At 40.1% G+C, this 24,768-nt stretch overlaps 3 protein-coding genes across 5 annotated transcripts in view; 1 reads left to right on the top strand and 2 right to left on the bottom strand.

The window, feature by feature from the left end:
- Positions 1-12,234, top strand: part of acad11 (acyl-CoA dehydrogenase family, member 11) — a 48,331-nt gene extending 36,097 nt beyond the window's left edge. The window contains exons 14-20 of the mRNA XM_084747650.1: positions 8,178-8,247; positions 9,434-9,519; positions 9,661-9,732; positions 9,981-10,135; positions 10,589-10,705; positions 11,859-11,968; positions 12,056-12,234. Of these exons, the coding sequence (XP_084603776.1) occupies positions 8,178-8,247; positions 9,434-9,519; positions 9,661-9,732; positions 9,981-10,135; positions 10,589-10,705; positions 11,859-11,968; positions 12,056-12,170 (725 nt within the window). The 3' untranslated portion in view covers positions 12,171-12,234. The remainder of the gene's footprint in view (positions 1-8,177; positions 8,248-9,433; positions 9,520-9,660; positions 9,733-9,980; positions 10,136-10,588; positions 10,706-11,858; positions 11,969-12,055) is intronic.
- ackr4b (atypical chemokine receptor 4b) lies at positions 1,459-6,023 on the bottom strand. Its single transcript, XM_084747649.1, has 2 exons — positions 5,397-6,023; positions 1,459-2,876 (listed from the first exon to the last, which is right to left on the bottom strand). The coding sequence occupies exon 2, from the start codon at positions 2,868-2,870 to the stop codon at positions 1,755-1,757; it is 1,116 nt and encodes a 371-aa protein (XP_084603775.1). The 5' UTR covers positions 2,871-2,876; positions 5,397-6,023; the 3' UTR covers positions 1,459-1,754.
- A 187-nt stretch (positions 12,235-12,421) lies between the features above and the next one.
- Positions 12,422-24,413, bottom strand: u2surp (U2 snRNP-associated SURP domain containing). 3 transcript variants are annotated; one of them, XM_084747646.1, is made up of 26 exons: positions 24,343-24,413; positions 23,404-23,502; positions 22,714-22,828; positions 22,108-22,232; positions 21,953-22,023; positions 21,726-21,814; positions 21,535-21,570; positions 21,344-21,426; positions 20,218-20,383; positions 19,907-20,118; positions 19,477-19,520; positions 17,752-17,856; positions 17,574-17,640; positions 17,108-17,271; positions 16,818-16,980; positions 16,639-16,718; positions 16,460-16,547; positions 16,220-16,357; positions 15,919-16,108; positions 15,715-15,795; positions 15,025-15,076; positions 14,784-14,931; positions 14,572-14,682; positions 14,348-14,475; positions 14,014-14,223; positions 12,422-12,951 (listed from the first exon to the last, which is right to left on the bottom strand). In XM_084747646.1, the coding sequence occupies exons 1-26, from the start codon at positions 24,385-24,387 to the stop codon at positions 12,816-12,818; spliced, it is 2,946 nt and encodes a 981-aa protein (XP_084603772.1). In that variant the 5' UTR covers positions 24,388-24,413; the 3' UTR covers positions 12,422-12,815. The 3 variants fall into 3 exon arrangements, with proteins under 3 accessions (XP_084603772.1, XP_084603773.1, XP_084603774.1); XM_084747647.1 differs by having other exon boundaries at positions 14,014-14,199; XM_084747648.1 differs by lacking the exon at positions 21,535-21,570.
- Positions 24,414-24,768: the final 355 nt, after the last annotated feature.

Below are 24,768 nucleotides of genomic sequence, written 5' to 3'. Positions count from 1 at the left end.
ATAAAAATGCCAGTCACGTTTAAGGCTACTCCAAGGAACACAGCACTTTGCTGGCTCCCACTTTGACATTATAGAGGGTCCTTCCTGCTGTTTGCAGTTCTGTCTTAGTCTGCCAAATGTTTTTCCACACAATAGGTCACCCACTGTGCAATCAAGCCATCTGTCATCCCAACCCAAAGCCACGGGATGTAATAAAATGTGATGCAGATGATATCATGTAAGGCAGCAGAACAGACTGTAAGGCTGAATTAGATTTACTGTGAGGAAACAGAGAAGCACTCAGAGCATCTTGACTTTCAGCTGCTTTTAATTGCAACAGATGTTGGTAGATGCATCACACTGAAGAGCTTTGTTTCTTTATTTAACAAAAATACATATTTTTTTTTACAAAATACTTACTAATACTAAATACTAGGTAGTGCATATAAACTCACTGTACATATATATTTGTTGCACTAAGAATTAATATTTAGGGTTATTGATGTCTGTCTTGTGTGATAGTAAAATTATACCATATATCTTGTATGATAATGAAAATATATACATACATTGAAATATGACTTTATATAGGTGCTAACATGCAGTGTTGAAAGTAGATTGAAGTTCTTGCCGGTACTACTGCTACTCCAACCATCATCGCTTCATATCTTTCTCCTCCTGCCCCCAACTTCAGGCATCCCTGAACATGCGCATCCAATTTTTTAACATCTGTATGGTGGAAAAAGAACATCACGAATAGCAAATGATTTATTTAAATGGTACTAGAGCTGAACAATTAATTGAAATTTTGTCAAAACCGCGTTAAAATCGAGTCAAAATTCCATTTTAAATTATATACTGTCATGATGCAGAGATGTCCTGGCCTGCACATCATACTCTACACTCCTAAGCAAAGAATTGAAAGCAAAATACAGTATTCCAAGCAAAAAATGATCACTCCCTCTAATAGGTAGTTTACATTTTTATATGCTTTTGCTTGTAGCCAGTCACTGCAAGACTTTTGTAAAGAAAAACCTAAAGAAGGACAACCCATGGAAGTGACATCATCCACAAAAATCACAATGTATTTTGTGATTCCACTTGGAAGATTTTTGCAAAAAGCAACTGCCTGTCAAAAACCCATAGCCTCGATATCAGACAGTCAGCTGCGGCAGTAACCAAACTGTTTTGGAAAGGCAGCGGGTTTCCCCTCCAGCGCAGATTAAGAACACACACTGGAACAATTTAGAAGCAATTTTTAACAGGATTTCCGCATGTCTTAAAAACACTCTTGCAAAATCCAAAATCAAAAAATAAATAATAATAATAAAATGTCTGAAATGCAATTTTGACAGGTCTAAATGTATTTGATTATGAAGCTAATGTTACTTTAGTGTTTAAGTTGTATTTACGTCAGTCTCACTACAAAACAAAACCAGCATGGACCCACTCTACAATGTTAACTCCTACAACTCATAAAACTTTCACAAACCTTCTTTAATAAAACTCTTAAATTTAATTATCGTTTGAAACATACAGAAACCCTGTATAAGAAAACTAACTGTTATGTTGTGTTAACCTAACAGTATCAGATGCATTTTCTTGTTGAAAAGCTGATTTTGACAGGTGGTTGTATGTAGGTTTTTGCAGTCAACTGCTGCCCCCTCTTCCTGCTAATGCGCCCTGGCACTGAATCTTTTGGTGGTATGGAGTACCGTACCGTACCGGTCTACTTTCACTCCTGCTCACAGGGAAAGAGATACATTTTTTGAGTCTTAAATAGTGAAGGTGCTGGTGTCTTGGTCTTCTGATCCAGACAGGGATTGCGTTTGAGTGCGCGTGCTGAGTGCAATCTCCACTGCCGGCTCCTCATTGACATGTCTCGGGTGTCTCCCAAGCCGCTGCCCAAGGTGCTTAGCAGCTTTGAGGACATGTCCTCTGAAGGAGGACCCAATGAAGGCATAGAGGATAGGGTTAATGCAGGCATGGGTCAGTGCCAGGGCCTCTGTCACCTGAAGAGCATGATCCATGCCCTTGCTGACGTCACAGTCGGTCACGAGGATGTAGATGATGTCCATCGCTCGGCACAGCTTGACCACATTGTAGGGCAGCTGGGTGAGCAGGAACACGGCCACCACAGCCAGGAGGACACGCAGGGCACGCCACTTCCTGTCTCTCCGCACCCCCGCTGCCTGGCTCAGTGCCCGTCCTATGCAGCTGTAGCACACCACCATAACCAGAAAGGGCAGCACGAATCTGAGGGTCACCTCCAGCAGCTCCAGGGCAGCCTTCGCAGGCCGGGCCATGCTGTGCGGATAGATGGCTGTACACGCCGTCCTCAGGTGGGAGTCCTTCACTGTGGAGAAGATGAGTTCAGGCAGACCAAGAAAAATGGCTACAGCCCACAACACCACACACACCAGGAGCCACTGTCTCTTCACCCGGGCACATGAACCAGTCCTGCCTGTTGGATTGTGGGCCACAGCCCGGTAGCGATCCACACTGATGCACGCCAGCAGCAGCATGCCGCAGCTGAAGTTGGTGCTGTAGAGGAAGGAGGTGATCTTGCAGGCTGCCGAACCCAACTTCCAGCCGTGGACGGCGTCAGCGGCCCAGAAAGGCAGGGTGAAGAGAAGCAGCAGGTCTGAAATGGCGAGGTTAAGGATGCACACGTCCGTCAGGGTTCGCAGTCGCAACTTTGATGTGTAGACCACCACTACCAGGGCATTCCCAGCCAGACCCACCACCAGAGCCAAGGTGTAGATGACCGGGAGGAAGACACTGCCAAAATAGCGCACCGCCTCCTTGTCACAAACCATGTGCTCATAATAGTCATCGTAAGTGTAATTTAAGCTGGAGTCCTCATCATCGTGGTGATCGTAATCTGCCATTTTTTGCTGCAGTGACAAAAAAACAAAACACAATTTAGGGAAGCATTTATTTATGTTTTTGGAAAAGTCAAAAAACACTTGGCTCTTTTTGATTGCTCAGTGTGATATACAGGCTGTATAATTCATTACATAAATGTGTGATTTGTGTTATTAACAAGAACACAAGCAGCAGGAAAACAGGAAAGGAAGTTCTTTCTGTATTCTGCATCAAAGGAATGTCTCATGCATGGTTTCCCTAATAGCTTAAGCTTTGTCTGTCTGAACTGTGTGGGTTTGAACAACCCTTGAGAACACCACCGTGGGAGAAAGCAAGCAGGCAAAAGACTAATTACCTTTTGAATTGAGTTAGTTTGTATTCTGCTGGATGCTAAGTGATCTACAGACCTAAGAGTTGCAGCATTTGGTAGCATACGATAAGGAAACAGATCAGGATTCATCATAAATCTGTCATCTTTTCCCAAAAATGTAACTGTATAGGCTATACTGCAAACTGATAACATCTATGCATTATGTAGGAAAGTGTGTTGGCAGGTTGTTATCTGATCTATGAACATGTTCATCCATGTGTGCAGTTTCTTTTCTTTTTTTTTCTTTTTTTTTGATTAATGTCAATTTGCCTCCAGGAGACAGTCAACAGTGACAGGAAATATGTGGAGGGAGAGATGAGGATGAGCACAACTGAGGTCTCTTACCAGATTCAAATTCAGGATGTTGTTTTTACTGTGTATGGTATGTCCTAGTTCAACAGAACAATCTGATTGAAGTGACTTTCATCCACACTCCCCAGTTGTTCGCTCCAGATGTAGCTTTTCGTGTCCCCTGAGGACTAGTCAATACAGTACTCTGTGCATGTGGGTGTGCATGATGGCTCTGATCAAACACAGATAGTCCTTGTTGCTTGAAAATATATCTAACAATCTCTAAGGAACATCATGATCAAACTCGGTCAGAAGTTCACATATTATTAATTTACTATCATATGACTTTCGTATTTTATTCAGTTCACTAATGAGTTGAGTTCAGGAGACTGTCAAATCCAGCAGCAAAAACACATTATGTGATAGATGGATGACACAAGTCCTGGCTGAGGATCTGAATATTTTGCACCTCGGGATCATCTTTGGCAAATAACACTTGCTGATGACAGGAGTAATTTGATAAAGTCTCCAGGTTTGTTATATAATGACTCATTACCTCCCATATGGGAGGAGCAGGATTTACTGAAACAGATGTTCGTTGGAAAGGAAATATGTCAAATATTCCAGTGCTGTCAACAGCCGTGCTTCATATGTAAGAGTAACACAGTGGCCAACAGAGTAACAAACATGGCCATGTTTTTAATTGCCATTTTGATTATTTGGTCTTTACAAGCTAAATGGAGAAAGAAAAATGTGGATATATGATCTTAAGGCAAATTGTGCATTATTTTCCCAAAAGGCATTGCGTAGACTCATATAAACAAAATCCCTTTCTCATTATTTTCCTGTGCTTGGGACACTTAACCAAACCAAAAAGTTGGCATTTGACACCATAAGAATGAGACTCAACAATCAATTGTCACTGTAGTGCATTTACAAACAGCAGATGACAAATCCCACTGATTCTACCTTTAATAGTAAAAGGCATGATATGCACATTTTCTGGGGGAAAAAAAAGTCTTGAGTAATATATAACATAATCCCTTTCAATCATCACTTCTGACACATTCAAAGTGTTTGCTGGTGTCTGTGTCTGCAGCAAACCTGTCCTCTGCAAGTATTTCTCATTGTTTTTCTGTGCTTGGGACGCTTTACCAATACTAAACATGGATATTTGACATCCTGGGAACGAGACTCAGCAATCAATTATATATCTGGTGTGCTTACAAACAATGACTGACAAATCCTACTCATTCTACCTCTGATCATTAAATGTAGCGGTGAATAGTAATCATTAATCTAAAAAATGATCTGAACAATAAATCAGAACTAGCACAGCACAGACATGAAGTGTGAACGTCACCTAACAGTACTCATCATAACAACAGTAAAATAATAAAGATAAACATTAGTCATATGAGAAAGTGTTTACAAAAAGCAAAAAATAACGCAGGCCAACACAAACAGGCAAACCGAACACAGCAGGCTGTTATCTTGTTATCAATACCTCACTATGGTTATGATAATGTCATAAAACTAAGCTGTGAAGGACTTTGATTGTAAGGTGAACCTTTGACTATCTGAAAAATACAACACAGTACCTTTCAGTATAGATCATGGTGTTATAAGTAAATGTAAAATGCTTATTAACTTCAAATTAATAATAAAAACATATAAAATAGCATAACATGCTCAAGATGAGGTCCAAAAGATACTCCTTATACAACACAGCTCTGTCAGCACATAACTTAGTAAAGAATATAAAAGAAAAACACATTCCAAGATTCTTAACATTCTTCTTGTGATAGTTTTGCTTGTTTGTTAGTTGATGGAAAAAGTATCAAAATATTGAGATAAGTAGAAGCTGTTGCTGAAAAGATTCCCTTACCTTGTGTCTGTTCCTTTTTTGGATTTTCAAAGCTGATAAGAATCCTTTTTTTCAAACACACACACCAACAGTACGTGTGTGTCCTGAGGAGAGGAGTTGTGTGCACCACAGCGCTGACGTGACTGTTCCCTATGCCTCCTCAGCCCGCCCCAACTCCCTCCACTGCTGCTGACACACTCAGAGCACCTCTCCTCACTACGTCGCTCTCCATGCACGTGCCCTTTCATGCGTGTCACTTTCAGAGCGTGTTATTTTGAAGGATAAGGGTATACATGAAAATTCCTTAGGAGCTTACAGTCTGTTTGTACTGTTTTCCACGGAGTGCAGCATGCAAAGACAAGCTGTTTTTCAGTCTGAGACAAATAGTCAACTTAATCTCTCACCCCTGATGTCACATAGGCAGGGAGTGCCTCGGTGGTTGCTCTTTGTGTGCGTCTGAGCAAGAACAGAGCGGATAAAAGAGGAGGATATAAAATAACTTCCAATATGGATTAACTTTGTTCCATTCTCAAGGCGCATTGTTCGTTGTGGTTTGCTGGAATGCAGCCATTATTGGTTTGTTTGTCGTCACATTAGTCAAAATTCAGCGGAATAAACCATTCCCTTTTTTGGAGGCTTATAACTTGAAATTTATGAATGGTACTTTAGTCTTTTGGTTTCGTGTTTTTTTTTCCTTATGAATAGTGTTTCCTTGTTTGAACTTCCTCAAGAACAGTTCACATTTTCTCTTTTTTTACGTGCATCTGTACATAAATCAGTTCAGTGAAAGTAAGCAAAGCCTCAGGATTTTGGAATAAAAACAAGCAACACACAAATAAGTGCATGCTTCCATAAATTTCTTTTAAGTCAGACATTTTTTTTTTTTGCAAGGAAAAAATGTTTTGTTTTTTGTGTTGTGTGTGTGTGTGGTTTTTTTTTTTTTTTTCAAATCAACAACCAAAAAAATGTTTGGATGTCACATTCCCAGGAAGACACATTACTGGGCAGGGATGGTTTATTTTCATTCCATTGCTGATTGGACATGTAGAGGCATGACTGTCGCATGACAGCAGGGCTAACCTTATACCATGGACTTATGTAAGGATTCACAGGAAAACCCAACCTGCCCCCGAGCCAAACGGGCTCTCCTAGACGAGGTGTTTGGGTGGAGCTGGAGGTAAATTTTTAGTGTTTTGTTTTGTTTGTTTTGATTTCTGCACTGACAGGAAGAGTTTGAACACTAAACATCTGTCAGGTTGTTTAAGCATTGAGATGAACTCATGCTGTGATTCTCATACTGAGACTATTGATGTCCTTTCTGTTGCTGTCTGGCGTCCATATGTCCTGTCCTTAGGGGACAGTTTTGCCACTTAGACAGAGATATAAACAGGAAGGCAGACCATTGGTCACTCTGTCTGTGCCTTAGGGATCCACGGCCTCATGGAGACTGTAGTGGACTCCCAGCCAGGGAATTTCCAAAGTATTCTGCATATGGTCATTATCACTCTGTGCCCTTCAGCTACCAGACATTTCAAATCATCACTTCATTTCTACTGAATCTAGATTGTGTGATATCTTGTAAAAAAAAAAAAAAAAAAAAAAAAAAAAAAAAAAGTGTATCTATATGATGTTGCCCTCTAGTGGTGTTTTGTACAGTGTTTATGTTTTCACAGCTGTAAAGGAAGCATCTGTTCCAGCAAAGACACAAGTAAATCTTCAGTTTTCTCCCCAGCAAATAAGATCTTCTCAATGACAAACTAAATGTTGGAGGGTTAGTTCAGATATTTTGAAGCAGGGTTGTATGATCTATTTATCCATAGTCGGTGTGTCACCTACAGCAGATGGCACTCGGCATGTCCCCAGTTTGGAGAAGCAGAGAGGAGCACCAGCACGGAAGCTAAGCAGTGTATTGCTGTGGGCAGGGTCAGCAACAACACATATTTTAGCCACTTAAGAGTTAAATCTAAGCGGTGTTTTGACCTCTTTACTCTGCGGTCAGACAGCATTTTCTAACCAAAACCGTGGTTATATAAACCAAACTTGCTGGTCTACCACTGCTTCGATCTGTAAGTTTGTTTGTGTTATTCTGTGACTTTGGTGAATCCAAACTATCCTTTTAAAAAGGCCACAGTCACACAATAATACACACTAACTGAATGCTTGAGGCAGCAGTAGTCCAGCAACTCCCGTGTCCTGCAAGGTAAAATTACTCTTTCGCCTATGGAGTTTGGTTGATTTAGAGAAAGCAGTATTTGGTTGTATAACAGCGGTTTGCGATCAGAAAAGGCGGCCTGATGGCAAAGTAAAGCAGTGAAAATCTTCTAAATATATCTTACATTTAAACTGATTGAGATCTTTTTAGGTGAACCCTCTTTTAGGTGGCTAAAATACCTTTTGTCGTTCACCCCATCCACAGCAGTACATTGCTTAGCTTCTTGCTGGTACTTTTCTCTGCTTCTCCAAACTGGGCGTGCATCAACCAGCATAAGCGCTTCATACAAGACTACGTCATCTAACCTGAACTAACCCTTTAATGTGAAAGAATCCAACTGAGGAAATGTAAATCAACCTGTGACTCTCAGCTGGCTGTTTTTATGTCATAAATCTGTCACTGGCTCCATCCATGTTTGGCACTTCCCAATCGGTGACACATTGTTTTGAGCAGAACTCGGGTTATGGAATGGTTAAGGACGCTCTCAGACTGAAAAATTGCTTGTCTCGTTGTTTGTTTGTCACACCAACACATGGCGACAAAACATGATTTCAACTGAACCACAGCCTGTCTGACTGTTTTCCCCACAGGCGCTGGCAGTCCCCAGTGCAAAGTGGCCATTGTGATGTGCAGGAGCGTCTCTGAGGACGTCAGCAGCAGGTCAGTAGTGTGTCGATAGTTATGTGGTGACGAATACTGGCCTCCTCTGGTGAGTGGAAAAAAAAACTTTTTCTGTATCTGTGCAAGAGTTTAGGCCTCTGATGTCACGTTTTAACCACGTTTTATTATTCCAGGATTCTCTTAGCAATATTCCAGTTCTTCCAATAAAGTCACTCCTCTATATTTTTATGATTCTTTGCTTTTTAGAGTACCTTTCCACTTTACTTTAGAGGCAGTTTTTCCCCTGTTAACCTTCCTCTGTGTCACCATAATAATAGATATGGACTTTGGTTAAGTCAGAGGGACAGGGTGTACGTCCCAGCATGCACTTGTCATTCTAACGCTCCTGCCTAGCCTTTCTGCCTAGAGGTTTGAATCACATGGCAGAAAACTGTTACTCTTGTTGACACCTGCCGTAAATTAAATCTTGTCACAATCCTGACATGTAACTGGCAAAAATCTTCTGATCCCATGTTCATCAGTAACAAGCATTTAATATGTTCAGTAAAAAGAACTGTAGAAAAAACCACACCCATGATATGTAATGCACTTTCTCCTTGTTTTGTCAGCGGTGTAACAAAGCACACACCCAACAGTGTTTTCTAAGGAGTCAAATAAATCAGGGCAGCAGCAGCAACGGCCGATTTAGTGAGGAGCATGAAAACTTTGTCAAGATTTTGTTGGTGGCACCAAAACACCCACAGCACAACAGCATAACTGAAAGAACACACATACTTTACTGGTTATTTATGTAATCTACAAATGTTTCCTTGCAGCATTAAAGTCATATTTTGATTTTGAATAGATTAAACTGAACATAGCTACAGTAATTTTAATCTGGAAGATGGCTAGAAAGTAATGAATAAATTATTAATTTTAGCTAAAATAAAATTTAGCAACTTTTAAGGGAACGAAGACCGAATGCTGAGGCAGCAATCAAATAAAAGGATAATTTTATTTTTATATACTAATAATATTATTGGGATACTATTTCTAAATATTGAGTTGGTATCTCAAAATAATGAGTTATCTAATTCATGATTGAACGTTTCATAGAGGAGACAAATGTAAACTGTTTGTGACTTTTAACAGAGACTCCAGTTAGCAGTTTGATCAAAGCAACCTGAAAAATTGTGGTCAAAGTAAAAGGAATTATTCCTTTAAAGCTTTTGAACTTGTCTCTTAGGCATGGCCAGCACAGCATGATCCTCGTCCCCATGGACACTCCAGGTGTAAAGCTCATCAGACCGCTCACAGTGTTTGGACAGGATGGTAAGATCGTCTGTCATTACACCTTCATCTGCTGTTGATATTTTCCAGTTTTCCCACAATACTAATTTCCTTTTGCATGCAGACGTGACAAATGAGCTTTCCTGACCAAATGAAACTATTTCCCCTTGTTTCTGTGCTCAGATGCGATCCATGGAGGCCATTTTGAAGTGCACTTTGAAAACGTGCGTGTCCCTGCATCCAACATTATTCTGGGTAAGAGACTGTATTACTGTGTGTTTCCATTTCCATTTATTGCAAATTAGGTCTTCCTAAGAAGCACGCTACACCTATAAAGGCATAAAAATCTGTTATTCCCTATCATTCCCATGAACAATCAAGTTATACTGCTTTAATGTGTAACAGGTTACTGGGCCAAAGATATAATCTTGCTCCTGGGAGGATTCATGTTATCTCTTTTTGTTATGTTACCTGGTTCTATCCCACGGTGTGTTTGTCTCCAGGAGAAGGACGGGGATTTGAAATTGCTCAGGGTCGTCTGGGGCCGGGCAGGCTCCACCACTGTATGAGGGCTGTTGGTCTGGCAGAGTTGGCCCTGGAGCTTCTCTGCCAGCGGGCCGCCACCAGACGCACGTTTGGAAAGAAACTGTATCAACATGTAAGTAAAGCATGCGTTAAGCTCTTTCCCTCTTCCTGGACCATAAGCACACAAAACCCCAGCAAGCATGAACGACCCCTCATGTGCAATGTGACCATCTTTGAGTGCAATAATTAGATTTACTCTTGAGCAGTAATTACATTCATGCACGTGCAATTATTCACCTATTCTAGTGCAAATGACATTGTATTTGTTTGTTTGTTTGACCTTTTTTAATCTAATAAAAACAGAAAAACTAACAAACAAATAGACATGGTGTGGTATTCAGTATAGCATGTGTATTTATAAAGGAGTATCAGTAAGAGTGTATAGTATTCCTTACAGTGAGAATAAAGGCTTTCTGTTTTGTGAGTTTTATATTATTTCAAACTGTTGACACCTAGTGGACAGATTTTTAAACACAGCCTGAGTAAATGTGCTCTCCTCTCTGTGTTATCTGTGCTGTGTGTGTAGGAAGTTGTCGCTCACTGGATTGCAGAGTGTCGTCTGATGATAGAACAGACCCGCCTGCTGACTCTACAGGCTGCTCACACTCTGGACACACTGGGCAGCCGTTCTGCTCGCAAACAGGTACACTGTTGATAAACATAATAACATGACATGTTCCAGTTCTATACTACATATGTACTGTAAACAGTATATTCTTTATACTAACGTTATAGTGTACTGTTTCTGCAGTTAGTGAACAAGAAGTCAGCATACCTTTTTTTTTTTTTTTACCTACACAAAAAAAAATAACTTTCTCACCCTATAAGATTTCCAACAGTGACTTCAGAATGCCACTGCCAATGAAACTTAACAACGAGGCAGTAAAAATATTTTTCCAAAAGTTTAATACTTTATTAAAGCTCCTTTATTTCCTTTGAGCATTGCATCATGGGAGAATAGAGTACATCAACAGCATATTCCAGTTGAGGATTTGTTTTTTATAACTGACTGTTTTGAGCATACTCTTCTTCTGTCACTTTTCTACAGAAGAGTATTCAGGCCAGGTATAAGAGGAAAATGATAGGATGAAGAATTTCTATATTTTCAGTTTAACTTGGAGAATTGGCATAAGAAAAAAAATAATCAGGAGTTTTTGAAATTTTGTGATTTAAGTCAAAAATGCAGAGAATTTGAAACAGCATTTCCATAATTAAAGCCCTAATATGTAACATTACTGCATAAAAATCTCTACAAATACCAGACATGTTATTTTGTTGAGTTTTGTACTTGTTATCCCAAATGTTTCCAACAATATCAAAGCCTAGAGAAACACCTAGTTTATTCAAGGTAACAGCACATTTCCTACTAGCTGCTAGTTTCCTTAACTTCAGGGGAAACATGGAATATGTTGAATAAGGAGTGAAGACGGAAGTCAGGTGAATGTATCTAAGCGTAACATGAATGAAAATGTCATTGTAATTATGATTAATTAAGGAAAGAGCTTTCAATTTGCAACTCTAATCAAACTCCATATTTTGTTTTGAAGTGAGAGACCCCTAGCGGCAGAACTTGCATACTGTGTTTAAGTTGAAATGGTATTTCAGCTTTATTCTCAAATACAAAATAAATTCTTCCTTCTCAAATTTATTTTTTCTAATGCCTGGCAATAATACTGAAAGTTTGACATTATTCTCAAAATGCAAAATTAAAACCTTCCTCCTGTCTTTTTTTCCCCCTTAATGTAGCATCTAATACTCCATTGTGTGTCTACTTTTATTACTTGTGTTTTTCCTAGATTGCTATGATCAAAGTGGCAGCAGCCAGGATGGCCTGTAAGGTGGTGGACTGTGCTATACAGGTACATGGAGGTGCAGGTGTGTCTGGAGACGTCCCACTAGCACAGATGTAAGTTTCCATTTCTTCCCACACAAATGAGAACATGCATCAAATCCATCTCCTTCCTGATGTCAATATTACCACATTCTTCCTCAGGTATTCATATGTGCGGACTTTACGCCTTGCTGATGGGCCAGATGAGGTGCACCTCTCCTCCATCGCTGGTCTAGAACTGAGGGATCAGCTAAAGAAGGCACCGGCCAAACTGTAAAGTAACAGACATCACATGGCCACAGCACCTTCACCAACTCACAATTTGCCTTAAAAAACAAAAACACACAGCTTTTTCAGTTAGCATGAAGATCAATTTTAAACCAGCTTTCTGTGAAATTGTAAATGATTGTAAGTAATTTTGCTACCAAAATACACTAAATGTAAATTTATGACTGATTAGTTGTATATATTTTACTACATCTCACTTAAGTTCCAATAATTCCATTAAATGTTTCTGAATGACCACAGTTTGATTTAAAAATGACACTTGTTTATTAGGAATTCTTTTTAATGTGAACTACAAAAACAGAAAATGACAGCATGAATATGACTATTGTCATCACACTCTGAACAGGTGTGGTCTACCACATGGATGAATTCCATTGGGAGGTGATGGGGAATCAGGACACACAAGCACATTATATTTTTTTGTACAATATAAAACAGCGATGGCCCCATCCATTTGATACACCAGATGGCAACCCATGCAACACCACCCACTCTTCATTGTCTATACATTAACATCAGGGCAGAGATCTTCAGCTGCCAAATCAGTCAGTCAAATCTTTTATACAACACGGCGCAGAAAAGGGGAGGGAGGGGAGGAGAATAGGCTGGTTTGGAGGTTTAAGGAAAAGACGTGTCAGTGTTTGCTCTTCTTTGATTTTTTGTGAGACCGGTGAGGTGACCTTGATTTGGAGCGGGACTTCTTAGTGGATTTCTTGGGTGTCCTGGAGCGCGACCTCCGGGATCGTTTGGGTGTGCGAGGTGAGGGAGATCTGGTGAAACAAATGTAAGATTTCAATTATGTCTAAATGTTCCCACTCTCCTTACCCCACTGTAATTAATACATAAAATGATTCAATGTAAACTAAAAAGGATAGTTTGGGTCATTTGAAGTAAGGTTGTGTGAGGTACTTACTGATAACTACAGTACATGGTGGTCAGTGTCCCCAGTTTGGAGACGCAGAGAAAAGGTGTCTCCATGTATCAGCAAGTTAAATCTAAGACTTTAATACTACCATTTCATTAAATTTAAGACAAATTTTGCATAAAACAACTTCAAACATGAAAATAATTGCGTACTCATCTGAGTAAATACATTGTCTGCTCAAAACTTTAAGTAAAAAAGATGTAAAGAGTAAGTAAGTAAAAAAAAGTTAGGTAGGGAGATGCCATCCAGTTTCATTTAGCCAACAGACAGTCTGCTGTCATAATGAATCTAGTCATCTTCCTGTTGCGGACAGAACTGATGACTGCCCCACTTTTTACAGCTCATCTTTTGCTGATTTGCCAAATATGTGGACAGACATTTTGGGCTTTGAGTCAGATTTAGACCATGTTAACAGCATTCCATAAATAAATGTTTACAATTAAAATGTTTGTTCTAGTACAGAAGACTTTTTAAAGACCTTTTTTAGTTAATGTGAATTTAAGACATTTTAAGTACCCGTGTAGCCACCCTAAGAGAGGAGTACTAGCATGTAAGTCAAGAAATTTACAGATGAAGGCATATGTTCAAAGGTAAAGGGGTGAAAATATTCACAATACAGTGCAAGACTAAGAACTTTTTTTAGGTGCGTATTTTTTTTTTTTTGAGTGGCTAAAACATATTCTCCCCTGTGGATCCTGTCTACAGCAGTATGTTGCTTAGCTACCATGCAACTACTCCTCTCTGCTTCACCAAGCTGGGGGCGTGCTGACAAGCATCTACTGTAGATGGTATACTGACAACCAATACGTAACTCATATGACCCAACTTCAAGTAATCTAAACCATCCTTTTAACCAACCTGCCACTAAAAGACAGCATTAAGAGAAGCACTGAACAGATACTCTTACCTCTTTGAGGACTTTTTGTTGCTGGATCGTGGGGAGTCTTTATGGGAGGAGCGGGAAGATGTGTCTTTAGAGTATGAGCGGTCGGATCGTTCTGATCTCTCTGATCGTTCTGAGCGGGGTGACGACGACCGGCCTCGTCTGCTGCTACTCCGTGTGGGGCTGGGCGAGCCACTGTGACGCCGCTTCCTATCAACCGAAGGGGACAAATATCTGTCAGATAGGAAATTAAACAAACCCCATGTTTTATGCAGCACGCTGAAATACTACACCGTCTACACCTTTACTGATGGATGACCCTGACACGACACTGCAACCTGCCAGCTGGTGATCTCACCTCTCTTTCCTGGTCGGCGTGTCCTCCTTCTCCTTTTCCTTCTTCAAGTCTTTCAACCGTGCCTCAGCTTTTTCCTTCTCTTTCTTTTCCCTCTCTTTTTCACGTTCAAATTTCTCCTTTTCTTTTTCCTACAGTGAAGAAGACAATAAATGACCCCAAGTTTGAATTTCAATTCCTGTATTTGTTAACATCTTCAGTAAAATCTGCAGAGTCCGGCTCTATACCTTTTGTAGTAGTTTGTCCCTGTAGTGCTCCACTTGCTCCTGAATACTCTGCCCAGGCTTTTTGGGCCGTTTCCCAGACTCCAGCTCATCCTGGAACTTCATAACCTTAACCTGAGTGAACAATAAAAGGAAAATTGTCAAAACAATACATGTCATTTGTATATAAAACACCATAAATGATGGTTTGTGTGTGTTCATGATAACTCAATTACCTCTATCTCTCTGAGCTTGGTGCGTTTCTCCTCATTCATTTCAGACAGTTTGGCTTTAATATCCGAGTCATCTCTCATGGGGTTGAAGTAGCTTTGATTATCGTCAGAACGAGGGCTCCTGTCATCATCATCGCTGTCCTCATCATCCCTTCAGAATTGGAAACAGTTATTAAAAAGGTTAAAAGGTGCACCGATGTATTTACAGAACATTACCCTCAAAATATAACAACATAAAACTCACTTTTTTATTTCTTCTGGCTGCTCAAACATCTCCCATTTTGAAGTCGTCACAGCTGAGAAGCAAACAAAAGAAAGCATAACTAAAACTAAGACTGCAACAACAGAACTGGTGACATAAAGATAATATTAGTGTTGGTTATTATTTGGATTTTAATTATTCCAATTCTGAAATGCTATAAATGTCATTTACCACATGTAAATGTTAGCAGTGGAAACACTATTACTACATAACTAACAATGGTGGCTTCTTGAATATTTTGGAGTTTTCTTAGTCTACTTCACTGTGACAATAGAATATTTGATTCCTGTAGAGTAACTGTTACAAGACTCACATAATTTGTGCTGTTCACCTGCCAGTAAAGCAACTTAGCATTGGCTGTGTAGGTTAACTGAGAATAACGCTCGACTCAATAAGACAAATGCATTAGGAGACAGAAGGAGATGCATGCATTCAACTTGCATGTCTATAGGCACAGACAGATAGTCAGGTTGATATATGGCAGGTGTTTGCAGTACATGGTTTAATTTGAAATCACTTCGAGTAAAATTTGTGCAGGAATTGATAAGCAAAACCTAAATTAAAATTTCTCAATTTGCCACTAATTCTCATTTGGAGTTGGTTCTCAATGTCCAAACCCAGACAATTTACATACTGAAAACTTATGAGACTGATGCCACTTAAAGGTCTCACCTTGAGCTTCTAACTCTGACTCGTCCACTGCTTCCCATTTCGAGGGCGCTACCTTAAAAGTTGCCTCCTTGGACTGATCCACTAAAAAAAACAGAAAAATTGCAATAAATTAAGTCACAGTAGAAGAACTGCACACAGCAGAACAGCTGAGATCATCATTAACCAACTAATAAAACCTCCTTTGTTAGAGTCTGCAGCACTCACAAGGTATTCCATCTATGTCTTCTTCCATGGGCTTGATAGGAACCCCATCAAGGTCATCCAGGGGGGCTCCATCAATAGGAGCCCCATCAATGGGCCCTGCATCAATCGGCACCCCGTCCACATCCTCCAGTGGAGTGCCGTCTACATACTCGCCTATTGGAGCCCCATCAATGTCCTCTGCTGGCTCACCCTGAGACAAAGACAGCGCAAAATGAAGTTAAGCTAGGACTTCAGTAACTCATGAGAGCAATGTTACTATAAGAGAGTTTTGAGGATGGTCAAGTTTTGTTACATCATTTACCTCCACAATGAGGGCAGTGGGCTCTTTCTCTGCGGACAGATTTACCAGACCCAGGAAGATGTTCTGTAACTTTATGAGGAACGGGTCTGGATACACTGCCCAGTCCTCCCAGGCCCGGAAACATGACATAACTCGTTGCTGCCACAAATAAGGGCACAAGACAAGGATGGTTTAGTGACACTGTGGGTGACAAACTGATTGTCTAAATTATTCTGAATGTTCGATTTGGACATTTGGTACCTTAAAGTTCTCACTCTGAAGGTGGCCCTGTATCGCTTTGTATGTTGCATTGAGGTCTGAGAAAATCTGGCAGAGCTTTGCCTCAAAACTGTTGAGAAGAGAGCAGAAGTAGTGACTTGGGAATACCCATCTTAAATTGATAGTGCAGTGTAATATAGTACAAGAGAATAAAAACTTACTATTTTCTGTAGTAAGACGCATTGGTTACTTTGGCAGAAGAGTTGTACAGCACGTCAGAAACTAGATATAACCGTGCAATCTAAAAAGCAAAAGAGAAAACATTAATAGATCTTAAAACTTTCTGATAGAATTAGATATTTATGGAAGTTAGTGGTCTTTTCTTAGCAGAGGATCTTGCCTTCTTGGGGAGAGGGGTCTTAAGGATGGAGAGAGACTCTGTGATGCACTCCACAATCTCTTCAGCTGCTTCAGCATGGCTGAGACAAAACAACATGGCCTCTGCTATGTCTCCCCTCCTGGGAGTCAAACCACGCAGCATCTCTTCGAGTTTGTCCCGCTCTCTGCAGAGATGAAGGACATAAATAAATCCATGGAACAGCAGGGCATTTTAACATAGTTGGATGAATCATGAGATGATATCGCTATACAACTGAATCTATGCCAAAGTTCAAGAGGAAAAAGTCTTACTCTTCTTTCAAGCAGCCTTTCTTGCTGCCCTCCTCCTCTTCTTCCTCTTCATCACCATCATCATAAGGACCATGGAGGTATGGATTTAAAGGCGGGGGACGCCACAAAGAGCCATTCTTAAACATTCTAAAATCATCTGTTCGCCATTTGCCTGGTGCTTCACCCTGCGTGAGGAATAATTTACTGTTAACGTCAAATCAAAATCTACTGGACTGTGATCCCAGAACAACAGGCCTCATGCAGGAATGTTTCCTTATTTTTGTCTTAAATTTGGACTTAAACAGAGCTGTATGAGAAGAATTCAAAAATCCTTTTTCAGATTCATGAAACCTTAGCTGACAATTGTTACCACATACATTTTAAGATCATATCACAAATAATTCATGCATGAGGCCCATTGTGTTTCTTCGTGGCCTGGACACTGAAATTCTGTGTTACATTTGTGCTCAAAAGATAGAAATCAAACCTGTAGTATGGAGTAGAGCTTCCACCGGTAGTATACATGTGCTGGGCTCTGGTTCTCAAATAAAAACCTGGAAGAAAAAAAACACAAACATGAGCATATCAGCATACACATAACTTAACAAAAACTACTACTCCTCGGATGATAAAAGGTAATATTTCTGCTATGCAGTTACACTGACCTGTACATGGGATTGTTGATTTCTCTGTTCATGATCATGGCTTCAAACATTGGGCCTTCACGCACCACAAACTCGATCATTCGGTGGATGAGAGAGAGCAAATTCCTACAAGAAAAACACAGTTAAAGCAAACGGATTCAGACTGGCCGGACCCTTGACCACTACAAAAAAAAGGCCTGTCTGGTATTTTAATTTATGCATGGTGATGTCACACTCACAACAGTTGTCCATCAGACATGATGCATGTTTTTCCAGAACACATTATCAGGGAAAACTGCAGCTGTTGCATACAGAAGGCTGTAACTTCATAGTGCATTACCATGGTAACACTTGCTAAAGTGTACCTGGCAGAATATGTATCTTTAACTCAGCAAAAGATACACAATATTATCTATTTATTAATAATGTACTGTTAAGGATGAAATCAGACAGATCTTGAAACACAAACAACTGTAAAGAGTGTCATGGGACCAGGCATAAATTAAATGTAACTGTGACTATGCCTCTGAACATTAATGCATAAATGCTGCCAAAAATCAAAACTTAAAATGACAACTGATGATCTTACAGTAAACAGTTCATATTAATTAAGAAATTTAAAAGACTAACAATTCGGGTAACAGTAGAATTTCTAAAAAATGTGCCATAAATTGTTGCAAGTACAGGCTTTAATTACATTGCACTGCCTGGACCCTTTCTTTGAAATCTTCCTAGATTCAAATTTCAGAAAAGTGAACCTGAAGAACTTGGGGAAAGTAGGAGCGAAGACATTGACAAAGACACTGTATTAACTGAAATGTCTGTCAATACAGTGCCTTTCAATTCCCACTCATCTCTTGATCAATGTGAAGTGAGGAAGAACACCAAAGCAGTATAGGATTGTTGGCCTAAATGAGCTACAACATGTTATCTACTGGTGGTAATGGCTGAATACAGTGCAAATGGGATCACTAAAGTTCTTCTGTGACATTTTTTGGGGAGATACATGGTGCAGGCTGCATACAATTAGCCTAAAGTGTCCAACAAGACAAAGGATGTCTTTCATTTGACAACACAGATCACATTTACTTGTATTGGAGCCGATCGTACCAATGGCGGGGTAAAATTCAGTATACTTTCCCAATCCATCCCATGAGGCTTTTCAGGTCCCTCGCTGCTGCAGACAGTTCAACTTGTGCTGCTCACCAAGGCCAATGTCAAAGGTCATATAGAAACTAATACTGGCAGGTTTAGATTTGTTGGCAGGGGCCAGATTTACTGAGCTCCCGATAACAGAGTGACAGAGGCCAAGGGGGTAGACGGTGTGAGTGAGCAATGTTTAGAGAACAGGATTTCACAGCTACAGAGCTAGAATCAGCAGGCTATATGTGGCAGAGTAAGTAGAAAAACAACACAATTAAATGTTGATGTATGGAGTGGAGCTGTGATGGACTAAAGTCATGGTGTTTGGCTCTAAACAGCACATTAAATAAGCTCTATAATGATGTTTTTGCTACGTATTTAAAGGAAACATGAGTGATGGTGGAGTGTGAAAGAAAGAGCAAAACAAACTCAGTCAGTATTAATCTATCTACTTATATGATGTACAACAGCCTCAACCATTGCTCACCCATACTGACCAGCCCCCTGTAGCATGCAGTGATCAACCGATCAAACTTTTAGCTTCATTATGGGATGTTTTTTTTCTAAGTTTGTACACCAATTTAAAAAAAGAAAAACATGTACCTTTCTGTTGGGATAACCACTTTGACTATGGCTTGCGACAGAGTCTGTATATGAAGTCACATCAGATAATAAACATAGAATGTGAGTATTGTTAAAAGGCAACAGGTGAAAATATATAAAAAATGCATTTAAAAAGTGCAAATAGACAACAACTTTCCTTTACTGCTGTCAGTTTTACTAAAGGCCAAACAGCCCTGAGACTGTATTCATTAACCTCTCTGTAACACTGAGCATTTTCCACAACTTAACATTTCATTATACCCACACAAAACTAGTTAAATTCAGTCAACTAGACAAAAGCTATCACTTACAGAAACTTGGATTAAACCCTGCACTGACTGCTCATCACTAAGGCTAACATCTTACCAGCTGCATTAACAAAACACTGCCATAACCCATGAGAAAATCCTAGGCTGACATGCTGAGTTACCTTCTCAAACTCCTCCTTGTTTTTAGGTGGAGGAAGCAGGGGAGCATTGGGGTTCTTTAGCCTCTCCCGGGGCTGTGCGTTGAAAGGTAGGCCGGAGGGAGGTGGTGGGAGTGTGTGCTCCATCATGGAAGGAGGGATGTAGATGGGGTGGGGTGGAATGGGCACACCTTTGCCCCATCCTAATTTCATCTCAAAGTTCATTATCATCTTTCCTGTAATGTGAGTAAAACAAATACATATTTATAGTAACTGGAAGGAACACAAGTTCATAACTTATTTATCTAACAAAGAAATACAGCTTTAGTTTGTACCATTTAGATTCTTGAGTGCTCGCTCAGCATCCCTCCTGTTCATGAAAGCCACAAAGCCACAGTTCCTCTCCCGAGCCCTCTCCTCGTCTGTCCTTGGCCACATGATCTTCACACTGGCCAGTGGGCCATAGCGGCCAAACTCTTGACACAACATCTCCTCATTCATCTATAAAAGAACAAAAACATTCATTGAGAAAACATGGCAAAATTATTGCTTCTTAAATGGCCATTGGGTAAATACCTGCAGCGCTTAGCCAAATGAAATTAAGGGCCTTAACAGCACATTTCCATTTGGAGTTTATCCTGATAGTAACATGAATCCTGGGTGATCCAATCACAAGCAGAGGACATCAGCAGCATCAAACTCTGAACTCATGAAGTTCTTTTTGCTCTTATGCGATTTTCATGAAAGAAAACCTCCTGAAATATGGGGCAGGAAGCCATATATGATATTACTGGGACATCAATTATTCTAATTTACAAGTCCAGGCACATGCACTTAAATATGCACAAAGGGATCATTTACATAGGATATTTGAAGTTAAGAGCATTTGCTGAAACTGATGTGGCATGTTCATACAAGCCCTTCCTACAACAATAAGTCAAACTTAAGAGATAATAATATGAAAATGTTCTTGCATGAGGTCCATTGTGGTCATTTGTCCCAGCATGCTGGTTACTACTGTAGGGCCACCAGTTAAAACATTTTTTACAAACATGTTTATCTGCATACAGAGCAAAGAAGTGAAGCAGCTAAGATGATTACTTAATTATTCATGCCTTATGGTAAATACTTTACCAAACACAATACATTAAGTTCTTTCTTTACTTGTAAAAACATTTTGTGGCTGTGAAAAGCAGATGAGAGACGCTCCAAGGTATGCTGGGATTTTATAACTAATCTGTGACACACATCTACTTTCTCTGACATTACTGCCTTTCTTCTACACTTGTGATGTGACTTAGAGCTGTCCATTTGTGATCAAATTACCAAGGGACATATTAATACCAGGTGTAAATACCCTATTAGAGTCTGCCAATAGCAGAAATACAGGCTCAAATCAGGTCCTCCTATTTACTTAAGCTGTGTCATCCAGGGCTTTCGTGTCATAAATGTTTGGATTACCTGTGGATTGATGTTTCCGAGATACAAGTTAGTGGTGGATGGGTCTCCAACATCATGGGAACCTGGCGCACAATCGTCCAAAACTGCAGAGACAGAAAAGAGAGAAGAATTTCCTACTGCTGTCTGACAGAACAACATATTTTCTTAGCAAGATGAAGAAAGTCACGGCCACTATATTAAGTCAAAATTACCACTGGACGGACGGTTTCTTCTTGAAGAACCATCCGCTAAAAGAAGCAGAAAAGCAGTATAAATTTTGTTTCAGGGCACAAGTGGACAAAGGGTGTGGGGGGAGTGGAGTAAGGCGTGCAGGACAGGGCCATTTCAGGCCATGTTAGTAGTACATTAGTAGAGCACAGTCATGCATCTTAAAGACACTTACATGAACGTCTTCCGTCCCCACCCGAGAGAGGTTCAAAACGACTAACGCGCCCTTTCATCTTGTGTCTTTCATCCCTTTCCTCCTGTATTCTGCAGGAAACAGAATGCAGTGCAATTAAGCGTTACAAGTTTCATACTTTCAGAACCGCACAATTTCACATCCTAACACCTGGGAGCCACTAGTTTTCACCACCTTAAACAATAAAAGATCTAAGTGTTGAAACTTACTGTTTAAGTTCTTCTTTGAAAAGCTCCAAGTTGCTCTTCTTCTTTTCCTTTTCATTACTTTTCTTCAAAGACTAAAATACAGATATGGAAATATTAGCGGCACAGTAAAAACAAAGTAGCAAGAAAGGCTACTAGTTGACAGCAACAGTACTTACATGTCTTTTGTCTAATGCTAAAAACTGAGGCGGAGTTTCCAATGGCAAGAAGCTTTTTGTTTGGGTCTCAAAACGCGACTTGGGCTTGTATAACTTTCCTCTCTTGTCATCAGCAGCTGCCTCCTCTGAAAAGAGAAAGAATGTGTTTCAACTACAGTGCAATTACATTAGCATTTCACTTTTTCAAGTCATGGGTTTTGTAAGGTTACAGGACATGATTAAAAAAAATCTGATTATTCTGATAGTTACTGTGATTGTGATTTGAGTCACAATTACTAAGAATGACAATATCTGCATCATAATTTCCAATTTCGCTGCAAAGAATGATTAAAATCACGATGATGTGACATTTGTTTTAGTCCGTACCAAAAAAACATGTTGTCCTACGTTGGAGAACAAAATTTGTGTGGCATCTCTGCAGCACTTCATTATAATGCTGTTTTGTTACACAGCTTTTGTGATTTGGATAATGCACCTGGCCATGCTGCAATTACGATAATATTTTGATTAATTGTGCAGTCCTAGCACGTTGTGAACTGTGCTTGTGCCCTTACATGACATTCAATCCATTTGGAAAACACAATGAAAATAAAATAAAAAAATTACCTTTTGTTGCATTTGCAATACCACCACGGACAAAGGCCTTGACTTTGCCGTCTCCTCCTCCTTCAAAAGCAGCAAGAAACTCCTCATAAATCTCTGCTGCCGCTCGCTCATCCTCCTGAACAGGGAAACCAGTGTGAAAGTGAATAAATACATTCATCACAGTACAAAGAACCTTCTTTTCAAGATGTGTACCCAGTTACTACAGATAATATAGACCAGAGGTGTTCAAAATGGGAGGCAGAGTTGCCCAGGGGGATTCAAAACAGTTTTAGGGAAGGGGCTTGGTAAATGGAAATGAAAAAATGTTACATTAGTTGTCAAGAGGAGACATTTTCATAGACCAGCCTAAATGCATGTCATTTGGGTAAAGTGAGAGCTGAGAGATACACTTTTGGAAATTTAACTGTTCTTCCCATTTTCTCAGAGTCAGAAACTAAAAACTGACTTAAGACAGACCTTTTTTTTTGGCATCTAATGAAGAATGGAGTTGTGTTTAACACTCATGTAAGGATCTCTTGGCTCAATTGTTTAGTGTCTATGGGATCAAATAACATAATCACGATCCTGCAGACATCCAGGGCTTGAAAGAAACTAAGCATATTAACTAAGGGGGGTACCTTTTTTCCAATCCTGCAATCCTCCTTCCAATCCTACATGGAAAAAGCCCTAATAGACAACACTCTTACTTACTTTTTTCTTTATTTCATCTTGTTCCTTCTTGCTTAGGGTCCTCTTCGCCACTGCCATTTTTCCAATGCTGAAAGACTTCAGTTTGCTCTCAAGCAGCGCCTGTTGATGTAAACAAAGCACGGGTTGGCTTTCAACAGGTATTTCGGGGTCACGTGATGCAACTCTAAATTTGGGTGCGCAGTCAAGCCATCACAGAGATCACTAACTTGCTGCTCCCGACAGTGTTAATCATCTCTTAGCTGGTTAGTTAAACGCGGCAGTTACTGTAGTATGTTGACAGCCTGCTAAGCGGGGGTTCGTCACCGGAACGTAGCCACACACACCACACTGTAAAGTGTGTTGTGTCCATTCGTAGTTTGCGATCATTAATCCAACCTTTGATGGTCATTCTGTAAATTGTACTTACTGCATATATTATACTTTGCTGCAGCCGGAAACCAGGGAGTTGCTAAAAGTGAGCAAAATTACCCAGAGGCCTAGCAAGCAGGTATTGCTGCAGCGCCACCGACTGAATGCATTAAGCGCCGAATGACTATTGCAGGGAGCGAAGGCTGAGATACTGTTAGGCCCAAGTCGCCAAATCTAAAGCTTACTATTTCTTAATTCAGACATATATCAACTAAACTTTGCTCTAAAGACTAGCTATGTCGGTATCAAATGGTTAGCAGTGCGAACAATATTCCTTTCTGGGTCAACTGCCCTCACTATTCCTGGTTATCGTTAGCTTAGCTTAACTACATTAGCCAGTGTGGCCGGAGTGTTCATGCTAGCTTTAGCGCGTTGATAGTTAGCTAACACCGTTGCGCAGACTCGTAACTCTTTCCTCCCGCAAGCTACAAATATTTAAAAAGTTAAGGCTGTCCAGACATGCTGTTATTTACATAGTGTTCATTACTACAGAAAAGACCTAGCTAATGCAAGAACAAACGGTAAATTCACCTTAGCGCTAGCTTTTTGAGAGCCACCAGGCGTTCGGTCCGCCATCTTTTGTGGAACTAAAATAAAATCGATCGTCGAGTACAAGATAGCGGCAAATGCAGAACTCCAGGAGATACTAGTTAATCACCGAATCAATGATGGCTGAACTTGTTTTCTCCCCTGCCACTCTTTGGTGGCGAGGTAAACATGCAGTTGGAGCAGTGTATGAAAATTGCAGTAATTATGACAGACAAGAAGAAGATATGATTTATGAAAACACCTATTTAACCAGTATTATTATTATTATTATAGCACAGAGGCACACAGACCAAAGGAAAACAGGAGAAGTGAGAGAGGCACCTCTTCAGGCAGCTACCAACAGTGGGGTCCCTCCTCACTGCAGCCTTTATATGAACTTTTATTCATAGTTTAATTTTTTTTTTTTAT

Source organism: Lutjanus erythropterus, chromosome 21, assembly GCF_056507025.1.
Source record: "Lutjanus erythropterus isolate fLutEry1 chromosome 21, fLutEry1.hap2, whole genome shotgun sequence".
NCBI lineage: Eukaryota > Metazoa > Chordata > Actinopteri > Lutjaniformes > Lutjanidae > Lutjanus > Lutjanus erythropterus.
Note: the sequence above shows the minus strand (reverse complement) of the source record. Positions and strands in the feature narration are given on the sequence as shown.